At 34.4% G+C, this 18288-nt stretch overlaps 1 protein-coding gene across 1 annotated transcript in view; it reads left to right on the top strand.

Annotated features, from left to right (window-relative positions):
- LOC123696533 (Down syndrome cell adhesion molecule-like protein 1 homolog) overlaps positions 1–18057 on the top strand; it is a 52030-nt gene extending 33973 nt beyond the window's left edge. The window contains exons 4-7 of the mRNA XM_045642807.1: positions 9687–9877; positions 10556–10685; positions 11761–11901; positions 16059–18057. Coding sequence (XP_045498763.1) covers positions 9687–9877; positions 10556–10685; positions 11761–11901; positions 16059–16210 — 614 coding nt within the window. The 3' untranslated portion in view covers positions 16211–18057. The remainder of the gene's footprint in view (positions 1–9686; positions 9878–10555; positions 10686–11760; positions 11902–16058) is intronic.
- The last annotated feature ends 231 nt before the right edge of the window (positions 18058–18288 follow it).

The raw sequence follows: 18288 nt of genomic DNA on the forward strand, positions 1-18288 counted from the left end.
TAAGTGTGCACACTGCACAGGCGATTATTTCGTAACTATTACAGATATCAAAAAAACTTAAAACTGATATCGAAAGCCATTGTTATTGTCATTTTGCTCATTAGGTAAAGGGCTTTTGATATCAGTTTAAAGTTTTTTGATATCTGCAATAGTTACGGAATAATCGCCTGTGCACACTTAACTGTTACACCCTGTATATGTCGTGGCCATATCGTAGATTTGCTCATTTCATGAAATGGCCAATTTACTTTGGCCAGATCGTTAAATCGTCAACATTTCACGATTTGGTCATCCACATTTGGCCAGCCTTTAAAGTGAATAAATGATTCTTTAGACCTAACTAACCCTATCAGTACAATATAACTCTAGATATCTAGATATAGAGATAAAAACGTCAGTGATCATACACGCTTCGTTACCCCCCTGATTGCAATGTCACTGGCTTCCTTTATACGTATCGTGTACACTGTTGCTTTGCTATTATTGGATGAACATCCGATCAATGTACAGGCTATACATATATGCTATTTAATTTGAGTTATTTTAAAGGTATGGTATTGAGATTTATTCTGAGAGTACAGCAAAGAAGAATACATGGACTTCTAAAACAAAGAGTAAAGATGAACGTATTTTGTATATAATTTTTTTTATGAAAGTATATACAATATGTACCTAGTAGTATTCGTATACTGCAAATTCACGTCGATCCTCTGATCCACTTTTAATGACATTTTGTTGTTATGCGTAACACCATAGGCGAATTTAGAATATAGCCTACAGTATTTTTCAACAGCTTGTTGTCAAAATGCCATCACCGAAATGCTGAAAATTTCGACATTCTAAAAATGGCCATAACATGAACCAAATCTTTAAGAAATCCCACTATATCCCAGAAGAACTTTCAAGTTATCAAGAAAGTCCTCGTTACCAAGAAGTTAACCGTCAAGTAGGTCTTAGAGCCATTAATCTTCCGGGATTTTGCTCAGCAGAATCTGACGCGTGGACATGTGCAACCATTAATTTACTTTGCGGTCATCAGTTTAATTTTCAAACATTATGTACTCGCTGTGTCCCGCGATTTAGCCGCATTGCTGCGCTTCTATTGTTCTTAGCATAAAGATATTATAATATAAGCCTATAGTTTTCCTCGAGAAATGGGCTATCTATCACTGAAAGAATTTTTAAAATTGGATCCGTAATTCCTGATACTAATGCGTCAAACAAACTCTTCAAATTTATGTATTTTTAGTATAGAATAGAGATATTTCCTTATGTACTGTTGTTCTTACAAGGGCAGATTCACACTTGGGCAAGATGCCTTTACTCGGTATAGACTTGTGACCATCACAAAATTCTGATCAGGATGTATATCTTAATATATATAAATCTCGTGTCACAATGTTTGTCCTCAATGGACTCCTAAACCACTTAACCGATTATAATAAAATTCGCACACCATGTGCAGTTCGATCCAACTTGAGAGATAGGATAGTTTAAACATGTAGGTACCACGGGCGAAGCCGGGGCGGACCACTAGTAGATATATAGAAAAGGACACAATCGATCCTCCTAGAACGAGTACATAATACGTCTCACACTTGACCGATCACTGTGACCTAAAACTATTTCAAAGGGCTGGATCCACCCCTTTTCCTGTGACATTCCTCAACTATTTTATGTACTATATCTTAATTTCCGTAAATAAGTAGCGTAGTTATGGTATAGTAGTAAAATTAATAGTAAAGAAATAGTAATGGTTTTTCTTATCAAAATATAAATCAATTTCAACCTAAACGTAAAATCACGTTTACACACACATTAGGCGATAAAAAATCATTTCGTGTAGTAGAACGTGTTTTTTTGTTTTTTCAATATTATTTATCTTGTATTTTTGTACAAGTATATGTTTTTTACCGGAGTACTTCAATCACATTTAAATATTTTTAAGATATATTTAAAACAAGTATTGCTTTTTATATGTATTTAGTTTTATATTGTTAGATCGCTTGAAGAACGATCAAAATTTTTAAAGGGGTCAATCGAAGCTGGTCATTCGTGTAGTTGACTTTGATGCGATACTCGTAGTGTTTAGTTCCCAACTGTTTAAGCCAACTTTCTGACTTTGATCTGCTATTGGAATTCGTTTAATCCCAATAAGTTTATTAACTCCGTTTCGACCTCTGAAATCCTCCTTAAATACTATGATAGGAAAATTGACGAAAGGATCAAAAAATTTAATAATTAATGACCTCAGTCCTCGCGGTCCACACGAGGAGCGCTCCCAAATGTACAAGAAGACAAACTATCCATATATCTGGTAATAGCTGCTCCGCGCGGTTTCACCCCCATGGCTCCACTCCTGTTGGTCGTAGCGTGATGATATATAGCCTATAGCCTTCCTCGATAAATGGGCTATTTAACACCGAAAGAATTTTTCAAATCGGACCAGTAGTTCCCGAGTTTAGCGCGTTCAAACAAACAAACAAACTCTTCAGCTTTATAATATAAGTATAGATGACTATACTTTGTTTCAGATTAAAAAGAGAACCTACTTTTGCTAGAGCCTCCATCCATTTATAATATTAATGCCTCACTTGCATATGCAACAAGTAACGACACTTTCAAAAGAGTTAGCATATCTTTGTAGGCGTTTGTGTGCATTGCTGCACTTAATTGGTGAATGCAAGAGTTTCAAAGTGTTGGGTGTTTTTATTAACACTTTTATGTGTGTTGAAATTTTCAGTAGTTATGTATTCGGTATAAGCCAGATAGTCGGTGTGGATATGTATATTTTCTCGCGTCTTCCCGTTCGTGTTATATTTTTGCGTAGAAATTTTGTTGAATGAAATTTATATGTAACTAGCTTCCGCCCACGACTTTGTACGTGCATCCTCGTTTTTCCCCGTTCCCGCAAGAATTTCGGGAAATCGTTTCTTAGGGGACGCCTACGTTATGACATCTACCTGCATGCCAAATTTCAGCCCGATCCGTCCAGTGGTTTGGGCTGTGCGTTGATAGATCACTATATCAGTCACCTTTGAGTTTTATATATATAGATTTCGAAGGTGTATTTTGTATGACTAGAATGATATGTTCAGATTTACAAAATTTAGATGGTGCAAAGTTATTCATAAAAACAAACCTCTTATTTGAGGACAACCATATAAGACAGTGTACCTATATTTAGAAAAAGACAAACCTGACACAATTAATAATGATGTTCCGCAACTCAAAGAAAACGTAATGAACCTTTCCCTAAACATACCAGCCATCATTTGCCAAATAAGTTTACTTTTGAAAGCGTTATTGAATTTGCCGAAGGGTATCTGATTGCCACTAAGTAATTAGGAAACTCCCCTTTCCATCGACTTTCATATTTGGCAGTGCATGTCGATCCTACAAATATCAATTTGTAAGGCTCTTCTTTATTCAATCACACAGAACATGTACCTTTTGGAATTCTATAGGAAAAAGATCACTGAGACTGGTAAATCTGTAATTGATAAGAACGGTGAAGAGATTGTTTGATGTTATTGCGCAGCATATATTGTACTAGCTGTTCCCCGCGGCTTCACCCGCATTGCTTCGCTCCTGTTGATCTTAGCGTGATGATACATAGCCTATAACCTTCCTCCATAAATGGGCTATCTAACACCTAAATAATTTTTCAAATCGGACCAGTTAGTTTCTGAGATTAGCGCGTTCAAACAAACAAACTCTTCAGCTTTATAATATTAGTATAGATTATGCAGTTTCAAAAACATTATCCACTTTATCTATTTCACTGCCACATTTCTAGTTTTTGCACAATCTTGGAAGCAAAACTACTAAACTCTTAAAGTAGGTATTAAAATGTTACGTACGCATTACATTTCCATAGTCTTCTTTCAAAAGCACTCCTCTAATTGCAAACAAAAAGTATTAAGCCCACTTTGCTAAAATGACCTTAACTACCCATTAGACGTTGAGGTAGGCTGCCTACTTTCGTTAACGACAATAAAAAGCAATTAGGGTAACAGATGGGACATCTGTCGCCAATTAAGATGGGAGATTTAACTGGTTTACAGCTAGTAACCACTGATCATGTGTTGGTAGAGACAGAGTCGGTCTTGTTACCAATGGATTGGGAGCAATATCCTGAGGACGGTGATAGATTTGTGTTGGCTACCTATATGGTGAACTGGATGTCACCGACTTCGAATTGGAAGAAGAAATTCCTGTAGTAATACGATGTTTCACCTCGGTCAAAGGAGTTTTATATGACTCTTAAGTCTCTTAACTATCTCCATACACAGAAATCTTTCCGTAAAAACGGTTGCGACATGAAAGAAAGGCACATAAACACACATTCATAATATTGGTAAGGATAATATATATAGTAGCGCCCTCGGTTTCACCCGCGTGGCTCTGCTTCTGTTGGTCTTAGCGTGATGATATATTATATACTATAGCCTTCCTCGATAAATGGGCTATCCAACACCGAAAGAATATTTCAAATCAGTTCTTGAGATTAGCGCGTCCAAACAAACAAACAAACTCTTCAGCTTTATAATATTAGTATAGATAACCTTTTGTATAATAAAAGCGTTTTATTTAATGAAAAAGTGTGTAGGTATTAATGGATGAATTTGATAAAATTCACAGAATTTCAATTTGGAGATGGACAAAGCAATTAACATAGTTGAAATAGGGTATGGAAATTTGTACAGAGAAGGGTGAAACGTGACGCTCTTACAAATAAGTTAAAATTAATTGAACGATTCATTTTTTTTTCACTAGACCACATACAAAATTCAAATCTTTCTGGATAAAGATTACTCTTAATATAAAATATTGTCTACAAAATGAAGATTAAACTTAAATCGGTAAACTTTATTTGATACGAATCAATATGAAAAAAAATCTTGGGAAATATAGAAGCATTCATTTCTGTATAATATTTGTATAACTCCCATGCAAACACGACTCACTTGTCAATATGAAGCGGTGTATAAAAGATATTTCTCAAAGGAATGACGGATAAGGTTCCAATCAAAATGATCGACGTGAAAGTCGCTTGATATTATGTAGATAAGTATTAGTATACTGTACATGTTATTTAGTTTTATTATTCCTTCTGCTAGTAATACATATCTATTATATTCTATACTAATATTATAAAGCTGAAGAGTTTGTTTGTTTGAACGCGCTAATCTCAGAAACTACTGATCCGATTTGAAAAATTGTTTCGGTGTTAGATAGCCCATTTATCGAGGAAGTATAGCCTTCCTCAAATCGGCCCTGTAGTGTCCTGAGATTAGCAAACAAAAAAAAAACTCTTCAACTTTGTTAATATTAGTATAGATTATACAGTTTAGGAATTTGATGAAATTAGTAAATTAATTAACCAACTTGTAGGCTATTACTTTAATCCATTTAATACAAGTTTGCTAGTTCTTTATATCTATAGTTAAATATACTTTTATCTCTATCACTACATAGTATAAAACAAGGTCGCTTTCTCTGTCCCTATGTCCCTTTGTATGTTTAAATCTTTAAAACTACGCAACGGATTTTGATGCGGTTTTTTTCAATAGATAGTGATTCAAGAGGAAGGTTTTCGTCTATAGTCTATAATTTATTAGGTTTTAGACAAAGCGGGCGAAGCCGCGGGCGGTAAGCTAGTTATTAATAATCAATCTTATAGTAGGTAATCATTTAAACTTATTTATTTCAAAATTCAAACAAAATGATTACAGACAGATTAACCCTAAAACATGTTACGGGGTAGCAATTAATCAAATTTTGTCACACGTCTACGATAAATTAGTTTCCATGTAACGATACGATAACGATAAATCGTATCGCAGAGTTTCGATATAAGTTCAAGTTTTAGTGAAGATAAAAAAGTGAATGTGATACCTAATTTATTTATTTTATTTGAAGAAATTAAATGACAAAACTTTTACATTGTTTGAGCCTGAAATTTTTATTATAAGACGTGAAATAATTTTTTTATATTTAACATTGTTAAAAGTTAAAATGCAATATGTATCACATAGATCGCTTACCCATTGAAAATTACCAATTGTACAATATATTACAAATAATATATGATTTCACCAGTGAAAGGTACGGCAAAGATTTCATAGACGATCTATGTAAAAACCTAATGTTACGCTAATAAAGAGCTAATAGTGTAGCGGTTTCTGCAATAAAACAAGTGGAAAATGAGTTCATAAAACCAAGTCTAAAGTACAGCTAATGAAGCATTGACAAAATTAATGTTAGTTACGATATATCGTCAAGTATAAATAACCGATATATCGTCGCTATGTCGTTAGGTATAAACGGCGTCAGTGGAGTACCTTCTCCCTTTCCAAGCGCACAATTTGCAGATGAACGTTTTAATATCGATTCGTAAACAGAAATACATTAGCGTGATTAAAATATTCTAACAGTTCTATTTTGATGAGGTGGAGTATCGCAGGAATAAATGGGATTAAAATAGATTTATGTTAGACGGATCGATGTACGTCCTTTTGCATTATTTTCTTATTTTTAGCATACTTATCACGAAACTGCTTACTGTTCGTGCATATCGGGTACACCTAAGAATCGAACATCTATTTTTCATACTACTAAGACCTAAGTGGAGTAAAGCAGAACAACGTTTGCCGTTTAACCTATTAGAAAGATTAAAAATATCAAACCCAAACCCACTATCTTGTAATATGTTTACCAACTGCTCCGACCGTCATCAACCTAATTTCGCTCAACCCATTCAGTATTTTAGTCAAATAGTGTTAACTAGCTTTTAAACATACACAACAAATAACAGCTACAGCAATGGAATGGTAATTCGAGCAAATTCTAATTAACAGATAAGTTCATTCACTCCTTTCTCTTTTTAAGTTCCTACCCTAGTTAAAATGAATCTTTGCAGAACCGCGAATGGACTGGAAAATGTAAATCCAGCCAACACAAAACAAAGGTACTATCCACTGTATTCACCTTTTCCATTAACTGAACCTTTGTAAGACTAGGAATAGACTGAAAAAAAAGGAAATCCAGCCAACAATAAACAAAGGTACTATCTACAATATCTTTTTTCATTGAACTGAGCCTTTGTAGAGTTGGGAGTGGAATGGAAATCCCGGACAAATCAAAATAAACGGATAAGTGAATGCAAATACAGTGGGCCCTTGCGTGCTGGTCGGGAATTTGCATACAAGCGCTGCTGATGACCGATCGATACTGCCTTACAGGATACGCTAGGGGAAGCCAAATCTATGATTCAAATGAGTTTAGAAAAAGAGTAAGGAAGATGTACCGGAGGGTTCTGTCAAAGAGAAAATTGAAAGAAAGTGGAAAGAAATGAAGTTCTTTGAAAATTTAAGTCTCTTATGTACAAAATGATAGTTATTGCGGCTATTATTATGTGATTTCGAAGATTATTCCTTTGGTGTTTGAGTTCAGTAGTCAACTGCAAAGGTTATCCTATCCTATTTTCTAATGTTACTAACGAATACGTGAGAGGTGCTGGATGCATATTTGCTGCTCTTGTTGATTGGATTCGTATTAAATTTAATACAGAGTTTAATTATAGTCTTGATTTGCAGTAAGCCCATAAGCTACTTCTCATTATAAAGATACCACTTCAGTGAAAGCGCAGGCTCCAGCTATACCTGTATAAAATTATCGAAATGAATACAATTCTTTGTTACATAGTACCAAAGTGGAACTGCATATTTAGTTGTTTCTAGAACGCATCAGCAGTAATAGGACAAATAATTGACTTTCCGTTCATTATGCAACGTCGCATTATCCGAAACCCGTCATCAGGCCATCATTTACATGGAGTGAGGTAGTATTATAATAAATTGTCTTTGTACTTTAATGGTGCCTGTTTAAATTGTTTATTTTGCCTTTAATCCAACTGGGTTGGGTCGCTGATAAAATTATTAAAAGACTTACCTGTCTTGGATAAATGATGAATAAGATGATAAACATACATTCGAAAAATCTGCATTGTAATTTAAAAACAAAACTTTATAGGCCCTATTGCAATACGAGAAAAGATCATGTAAAATATATGTATGCGGAAAAATATGAAATACATTTGCTTCGCTAAAACAAAAGAAATAAAATATCCAACCGCAGAATTTTTTTGTGTAACTGGGCATAAGAATTCTTAGAAAAAGAAAGACTTTGAAAAGTTTTATTGTCTTAATTAAAGTAAAAGGAATATAAACGATAGCAATCTTATTACGAAAAAGATTAGTACTTTTAAATGTATAGTTAAATACTGTTAATTAAATAATGTTCTTTACGTTTCCTTGGATCCACTATAAGATATTCAGCAATATCTTTAAATTTTATGTCATTACGCGTTTTTTAATTTGGGACAGCTTCAACATCGAGCGGAGATAAAAAAACGTCAGCACCTTTAAACAGATCATTAATTTTTTGGTATACACGTGTTCTGTAGCAGCTGTAATTAAAACCGCAAGTACTTCTATGCTCAACGAATTTTGAGTTGCTCTCGGTATCTCGTTAATTATGTTAACATCGATTTTCACCGCTGAAATATATTTTTGGTGCATTTCTATATCTGTGCGCATGTACTGCTTACTCATTTTGGTGTGTATCTATTATTATGTTTATCTCTAAAGATAACATCGTGAAGCAATTATTTGAATGCACTAAATAATGCCTTGACGATCAAGCAAACTTCCATAATAAATTAGTCATATATCTGCTTCAAACCTACCGACATAGAAAGCTTATAAAACGGAAATATAGACAAAATTCTTTAATTTTATCATGAACAGCATTGGTAAAACAACCATATTTCATGGCATCAGCCCATAACTCAACAATTGACCACTACCATTTCAATCTTTAAACTTCAAAACGTATTATTTCTACTTTATTCCTTCCAGCAGAATCTTCCCCATTAGTGAATAATATTATTTATTATTATTATTATGAGCCATGGCTGTCCCACTGCTGAGCAAAGGCCTCTCTTCCCTCAATCCATTTCTCCCTATTTTGAGCAATTTTGCTCCAATCTGCTAAATGGGAATCAAGCTCGTCCCGCCATCTTGTCCTGGGCCTGCCGCGCAGCCTTTTGTCCTTGTTGGGGATCCACAAAGTGGTAATTTTTGCCCACAACTCCTCCGACATTCGGCAAACATGGCCAGCCCAGTTCCATTTCAGCTCAGCAGCTTTATGAGCAACATCGATTATCTGTGTTTTTGAGCGCAGTATCTCATTTTGGACGCGATCCGTAAGTTTTACGCCCAAAATACTGCGCTCCATCGATCTTTGGCAAACCCCAAGTGCGAACTTTTGGCGATATTATACTCATATTATATTAGACTTATACTATATCATACTCATATTATACTCATATATTGACTGGCTGGTTGGCTTGGTTGGTAGTGGCCCTGCCTTCCAAGCCAAAGGTCGTGGGTTCGATCCCCACCCGGGGCAAATATTTGTGTGATGAACATAGATGTTTACTCTGTGTCTGTGTGTTAATTATCTATATAAGTATTTATTTAAAATTATATATGTATGTTTATCAGCCATCTGGTTTCCATAACACAAGCGAAAGCTTAGTATGGGATTAGATCGTGCCGTGTGTGAAAATTGTCCCGAAATATTTATTTATTATTTATTATTATCCTTTTCCTTTTCAGCGGAACCTCCCCCGTTAGTGAACGTGACGGTCCACGCGTCGACCATCCTGGCCATAATTTTATGGAACGTGGCTGGTGACGGTGGGCATCCAATCATAGACTTCACAGCGCAGTACCGCTCCGCGATGCCCGTGAACGGCAGCCTGGAGGCGTGGCGGCCGATCAGCCCCAACCATATTAGTCCTAATTCGGTAAGTTTAGAATATGAGTGGCTAGGAATAGCTTCTACAGAGTTCCTTGCCGACTCGTTTCCGAAATACCTGATTTCCTAACTGCCGATTAATTTATCTCCATATACATATAGACGATTCAAAAGCTTCTAAAAGATGTCTAGTTGAATGAAATTATCGGAGGGGCTTTATTTTGCTCACTTTTTGATCAAGATTTGAAATAAAAATAAATAACAGGCACTAAAAATCGTGTATGATCACATTTTTGCAGTTAATTGACGATGTTATATCAACATCGTCAATTATGAGTGGCTAGGAATAGCTTCTACAGAGTTCCTTGCCGACTCGTTTCCGAAATACCTGATTTCCGAACTGCCGATTAATTTATCTCCATATACATATAGACGATTCAAAAGCTTCTAAAAGATGTCTAGTTGAATGAAATTATCGGAGGGGCTTTATTTTGCTCACTTTTTGATCAAGATTTGAAATAAAAATAAATAACAGGCACTAAAAATCGTGTATGATCACATTTTTGCAGTTAATTGACGATGTTGATATAGTTTCACTATACTAATATTTTGGGGAATAAAATTTATCGTAAATCATAGAAGAGTTGTTTAATTTTACTGATTTCAGCCGAAATGTATTAGCCAAACTTTATCTTTTGTAATAATTGACATCTTTATAACATTTCAGCGTCAGATCGACGTATACCACCTAGAACCAAACGCGTCATACTGGTTCCGAGTATGGGCGAACAACGTGCTTGGTCCAGGACCACCCGTGGAAGTGCTCGCCACTACGCTGTTTAGCGACCAAGAGGCTGGTGAGTGTTGCCATGGTAACCGTTGCTATGGTACTGATTTATCGTTGGGATTGATGATGTAATATGATTCTCCATGAGAATTTAACTGTGTCTTTTTTGACATATTTCTAAAAAGACACGGTACAACACTTTCATGTTGCTTCATCATAAACTCGTAGTTAAACTTTTTCCAAACACACCTAACAATTTCTCCCCACAGAGCTCTACATGCACTTCCTGGAAGGCGCTGAAACGTTCGATACACGCACGTGGGTAGCCGCCGTGTGCGTTGTCATGGGAACGCTAGCTGTGCTCGTTTAATGATTTACATTATATACCTAGCTTTTCCAGACACAAACCTTTCCACAGAGTAACGTTATACCAAACACACCCAACCATCTCTCCACAGAGCTCTACCAGCACTTCCTAGAAGGCGCTGAAATCACGCACGTGGGTGGCCGCCGTGTGCGTTGTCATGGGAACGCTAGCTGTGCTCGTTTAATGACTTACAACAATTTCTCCCCACAGAGCTCTACAATCACTTCCTGGAAGGTGCTGAAACATTTGACACGCGTACGTGGGTAGCCGCCGTGTGCGTTCTCATGGGAACGTTAGCTGTGCTCGTTTATTGATTTACATTATATAACTTTCAAAACACACCATCCATAAAACAAACCTTTCCACAGAGTAACTTTATACAAAACACACCCAACAATTTCTCCCCACAGAACTCTACAAGCACATCCTGGAAGGTGCGTAAACATTCGACACGCGCACTTGGGTAGCCAACGTGTGCGTTGTCATGGGAACGCTAGCTTGTTTAATGATTTACATTATATACCTAGCTTTTCCAGACACAAACCTTTCCACAGAGTAACGCTATACCAAACACACCCAACCATCTCTCCACAGAGCTCTACAAGCACTTCCTAGAAGGCGCTGAAACATTCAATACGCGTACCTGGGTACCCGCCGTGTGCGTTGTCATGGGAACGCTAGCTTGTTTAATGATTTACATTATATACCTAGCTTTTCCAGACACAAACCTTTCCACAGAGTAACGTTATACCAAACACACCCAACCATCTCTCCACAGAGCTCTACAAGCACTTCCTAGAAGGCGCTGAAACATTTGACACACGCACGTGGGTGGCCGCCGTGTGCGTTGTCATGGGAACACTAGCTGTGCTCGCTGCGGGCACGTGCGCGGTGCTGTGCCGCGAGTGGCGGCGCTCAGGTGAGCCGGCCTTGTAGCCCCAGCCGCTGCCGAGACTCTACTTTCTGTTCTATGTGTAGAGTCGGCTCTATAATAAAGAAATAAAAAAAACGTGTGGCACTCGGGGACTGCCGCGGTAAAGTTATTGCATGCTATGCCTTCAAGCCACACCTCCGCCCGTCGGAGTGGGGAGCGTGAGTTTTTTTCGTTAGGGAATTTCTCGATTCGGTCCCCGCGCTCAAGGCCCGCGATAGAAGCTATGCAATAGCTTAAAAAGAAACCATTTATTTCAACACACACAACACATATCAAATAGCATTGTAAATTATAAATAATAGGTAATAGAAAACATAAATTTATGTGTGCGTGCGCTAAAAAAGGAAGCCATGGATACCTGGGGCATAATACCTCAGCACTGATTTTCATAACGTGATAGAGTGGTAGAGTTTATCTCTATATCCTGGTTATGTAGCAGGTAGATTTATATAGACTTCTGAGCGCGACTCAACTTGATGAGGTGGTAGAGCGATAGAGTTTTGTGTGGCTCTCTATTCTGGTTGAGTTTGTGATAGAGTTACATAGGCTCTACATTCGGCGTGACTCTACTTTCTGGATATACGTAGCGGATAAATGATGGTAGGGTGAAAAAGCTCTACTAAGCGTAACTCTACAAAAAGTGATAACCATTTAATTCATCTAAGATCTGGAAAGTAGAATGAGTCGAGTCTTTTTTTTCTATAAAGAGCAGTAATGTAGCCTTCAATTTAGGATACAAGTACATTGAAATATTTAGTTGCGATATATTTAATGGTAACATTTCATTAAAATTTTCTGATAGAAAATTAGATATTATATATTTACATAAGACTTTTTGCGCAAAATAAATTTATATAGGTGCATATAGGCTTATTTCTTTAATATATAGTTAGTGTCTATGGTTGACATATATCATCTGTGACTGTCATAGACAATTTATATAGAATAGATTGTAGATGGCGTTTATCTCTCTTAGGATGTTACGGTGCATTTACATCAAACGAGCGAATGCTCATTCTAACCCCACTATGTCAAATTTGTTTAGTGTAAACACGTGTAGAACATTCTTTCGTTATTCTTAGTGCGATCGAAAAGATTCTATGCAATGTTCTAATACTGAACAACACTGAAAACGAGTTTTCGTTCACACTAAAAGATCACGAGATAATGCTTTTGACCTAGCTCTAGTTCTATGTTCGTTTGATGCAAATGCACCGTTAAGTACAAGAACAATAATATGAGCAATACAAAAGCAATGCAATATTACTATAGAGTAATTATGATATTTATACCTTGAGTATAGTTTTTAAAATAATAAATTTATGTATCTAACTTGGCCTATAACGTGTTATTTATGATTCGACAAATAATGATAAGACAACATAAAAAATACATATTTTTGCTTCTCTAAAAAACAAAAAAAAATATTCATGTAAAGAATTTGTTTTCCTAAAAAATATTCGATAGAAGAATTACGGTGAACTTTTGGAAATTATATAATAACACGCTTTATTGTAATATTTAAAATTCGCGTTTAAAGGCATTCCTTACTAACTTTTATAAGTACAATCTAAATAACTTCACTTCAATATTTTGATAAAATGCACGCTTTTCTTTAAAGTACTAAAATGACAAGTGCCAATATATTCGGCTGCATTAAATTTTTCAAATATTATTAGGATTATTTAATGCGTTTAAAAGATACGCTTTATGTATACTGTAATAAGATAACTAATTTTTTGAAAGCTAAAAGCTATATAATTTAAACGTTAAATTGGGCTCTAGTGAGAAAGGTTTTGTTAATTTTTTTTTTTTTTTTTTCTTGCTTTTTTTTTTGTTTCAAATCATTATTTTGATTAAAATAAATGTGCAAATTGAAGCATTGTGCCTTCCCGTTTTTTGAAACAGCGTATCTTTTAAATGCACGCTTAAACGGCTTAAGGTTTTTAATCAAATGTATTCCACTTTTTCACGTATTCTTAATATATTCTTAGGTAAGTCATGGACCAACGGCTACTAAAAGTCAATTATTCCGTAGTTAGCTAATCGTAGATTTCAATTATATTATTTTTTGTGCCTGGACGTCAGTCCTTTGGCAAATTAATATTTTTCGCTAGTTTTTGCTAGAGTAGTTTTAAATTTTGAGGTGTTGGAGATCAATAATAGCTTATGCTTCCATTAGAGGGTAATAAATAAAAAAAAACAATGTCATAGACATGAGAAAAAAATGTTTTAACTAGCCGTAGGAATTTTATTAGCGTATACGACGGTCTTGCCAAAGTATTAGTTAAAAAAACAATAATATGTAGTGTTTTTTGTGTGAAATTTAGATTTTTTTTAAGAAAAATAATAATCCTTGCAAAAAATGTATAGCTTTAATCGAGTTTAGCAATAAATGGAATCAATAAATAAATATAAGCATAATCCCATTTCCGATGCTAAAGTTAATATTTTAAATGATATTCGACTCTATCGATATTAGGATAAGAGCTATTTTGGCACTAATCAGCTTCCAGGGTACTTTTTATCTAACTCCAACTCTTATGACCGCTTAGGACCACTTTACACATATCTTTTAGCAAACAATTACCTTAGTAGTGCCTATAAAAAGCACATTAATATTTAATTAAATTAAAATGTATTTTAGGTACTTATTAAGTAAAAATATACTGTTATCAAATCTATACTGTATATAATAAATGTTCTATAGTTTCTAATGTAAAAATAAATGAAGCATATCAGTCTATACATTTTTTTTTAATATTTGTCTGTGATTCGATTTAAAATATTAGAGAAAATTAAAAAAAAAACTTTTGAAACTTCATTTAAAATGATTCTATAGAATCTAATAAATACATTTCTTTTTCAACATTGTAGTAAGCTTATTATCCTCTCTTGCCTCGTGAGTTCAAACTTAATAAGTACCTATAAAGCATACAAATATACCTATAAGACATGCCTTCAATATTAAAGTCCCTATTAGAATGTTCCACGCGAAAATATACCTATCCTACTACACAATAGAGTCTATAATTCAATGCACATTTCAGCTTTAAACTTTAGGATTTTCTACATTATATTTACACTATTAGATTTTATTATACACTTCGTAGATTCATAGATATATTATTTGAACATAATAATTTAGTGAAATCTCATTTATGATAGGATTCAATAAACTTAAAAAGAAAAGACAGTGAATTAAGATAATATTAATTATTATTTAGTAACTCATGAGGCAGAATAACGTGACATTAGAGTTATTTACCATGTACATATGTATATATACATATGTATGTATATATTGTATATGCATAAATATAAAAAGTCCAGATCATATTATAGTCATCAAGTAGATAAAAAATTTAAACCACGAATTACAAAAAAATTAGAACACCTAAATATAAGAATAACCCGTGCCAATAAATAAATAAATCGAATAATTAAGTCACAGTCCATATGTGTGAGCGAGACAGTGATATGTTTATAGTGTTGGTGCAAAAGAGATAGCTGCAAAGAATTATTTATTAGCACAGGTTATAACAGAGTATTACCTTACATATACAGCAGAATTAGATATAGATTCAATTCCCAAAACTATTATTATGACTAATTTGTATGCGAAAGAGAATTTAAAGCGTTTAATATGGGAAGGTTCACTCCTGTGGAAGCGTCAACTTCTATAATAGGTAAGGTTTCTTTTTTTATGGTTTTAGGTTATACAAGTATTTTTTTCTAATTTTCTATTTTGTTAGTTAAAGAAGCAATAGCGGTATCCATTCTTGGATGAATTTACGACAATCTTTTTGAATTTTTTCATGTTGAAATTGATTGCCTTTTTTTGCTTGAAAAACTACAAAAGAGCTCTTTAGGTCATAGAATTTAAGCTTCATCTCTTTACGTATTGCTTCTTCAACTAACCGTTTGTAATTTCAATTTAAACTAAAAACCTCTACTTGCATTGTCCCAAACTCCGCACACAGGAGTGAACACCCTACAGCATGATGCATAACCTCAAACGCAAATTGATTCATTTTATTCATTCAAAATTTTTCTTCTTTCCTTCTATCGCACGCTTGGATCGCGGGACACTAACATTGGTTATGGTATGTATGATTTGCCCTCTGCATTACTCCATGTAGATTTCACAGAGGAACAAGATGTCATGGAACTCGTTCCTAACATTATACTGAACCCGGGCTTCATGGAAACCGACCCGGTGCCCAGGGTGGGGCATGGGCATATCATCAAGTCGGCGGAATGCCCCGGCCCCGGGAAACCCAGGCGCGTTTGATTCTCGTCCATACTCAACCTTAGGATATTCTATCTGAGCGATCCTGGCCTTTTGTCATGATCCGAAAACGATGGTAGAATGGGGAATTTTGCGAGCGATGCTAATTTTTTTTAAGTACTGTTTTTTATTTGAAAGGGTTTGGGAAATTATAACTTGGTGTAACCAGCTCTTTTTGTGTTACAAGCATTGCAAAGCGAAGTTATTGATTAGAAGTTATGTCCAAAGCATTTGGCAAGGGTAATAATGGACATATCAGAGTGTAATGTGGTGCGGATAGAATATCCTAACGATTGATGACTTTTGGAAATGTAACTAACTTTAATACATTGCGAGTTGTTTTTTAAATGGTCGTATTATACTATTTCAACATACACAGGGATGTCTAAAATTTATCTACCTATAAACGTTTCAATGTCAATCAAATATTCAGTCAATTATTTTTCGATATAGCAACACTTGCACATTTAAAAAACAACTCGAATGGGCTTAGCTTATAAAACTGAGAGAGAACTTAGCGTAAGTTTAAAAGTATTGGGGCTGCCATATATATTAGAATTGCAACTTGTTATGAATACGTAAATTCCGGCTTTTCGACTGTGGCAACCCTGGCACGAGGTTTTTTAGTGATATTGCTTACCGTTCGCAATAAATTGTTAATGTTGCTAGCTGTGTACATAGATAGTAATACTTGTGTTATGGATTTACAAGTGTTAATATGGATCTCAAGTGAATGGATTGATATGGTGTTTTATTGTGATTTTTTACTGTGATTATTTTCCTTCCAAATATTATTGCAGTTTTATTTTAATAATATTATACGATATGCTTATATATTTTTGTATTTGTGTCATTGTTGCTTATGATATAAAAATGTAAGTAGTATTTAATGTGAACGAGTGACCGCGTTACCACAGCTTAGGTATATATGACCCGCGACCAGAGACAATATGTTGAAAATGTTGCTAGTAGTGAAAATGTGCTCACGAGTAAAATTTATGAAGCATATAATATCATCACATATATTTGTGCAAACAATAGTATAAAATTGTAATATTATATAAAGTGGTTGTTATTAATTATTGGTAGAGCATTATTTTTGTACACGTCATAAGCATATCACAAGCGCCTTAGAATAAATAATATGAAATATATCAAATTTTAACCCTGTCCTTTAAAAACTATGCGCTGTTCGCAAAATTAAATCATATCGAAGATTTTTCATATATTTGACGGCAAATTATAAAAATAATGAAGCAATATTTGTACAAAATCTTTAATTTGGTGAACAGTGCTCGTTTTTTTCTTAATCTTGCTGGCTTCGTATTAATTGTAAATGATATTATTCTGGTCAAATTATCGGTCTTGTGTGCGTGTCTCAGAAGCACTTCCTAGCTGTGTTTATCAAATATTTCCTAGTGCATTAAACGCACAGTCTTATAGATATCCTTGTATATTATGTACTGTCTTCTATTTTATTTTAATCTAGATTTTAGAATATTTCCTTTATCCTTTTCTTAAATACCTCATTAAATCCTGTGTCTAAGCTTCTATCATTCTAACGTCTCTATATACTATTCCATTCTCATTAATTTAAAGAGCCAGTCAATTTCTCTAGTACACTCGTAACAGAATATTTAAAAATTTTAACCATAATTAACTTATTTTTGTATGAGCGTAATAAATCAAATGAAGCGTTGTTAATTGTAATTTACTTATAGATAAGTGCTTTTATAGGTTAGATTTAAGCGGTTTATCAGTGAAATGTTGGGTACTGGTAGTTTTTAATCTAGAATTTTTGACGATGGCAATCTTTACAAGCGATGCTTTCTGGTTTTATTTAAATTAAATGAAATAAAAAAAGGTATGATATATGTATGTTTACTACGAATATGTTTTCCACATATAAAAAATTAATATATTTAATATAGTATTTTTTTTATTCGTTATAAAAGTTTTCACGTTATAATTTGTGTTTTTGTTGTGAAGTTTTTGCGGCACGCTTGTGACGTCATTGCCGTCAGTCGAAATGAAATTTTGACGCGAAAACAATACTAGATAAAGATAATATATCGTTAATA

Source organism: Colias croceus, chromosome 12 (genome assembly GCF_905220415.1).
Source record: "Colias croceus chromosome 12, ilColCroc2.1".
Classification (NCBI taxonomy): domain Eukaryota; kingdom Metazoa; phylum Arthropoda; class Insecta; order Lepidoptera; family Pieridae; genus Colias; species Colias croceus.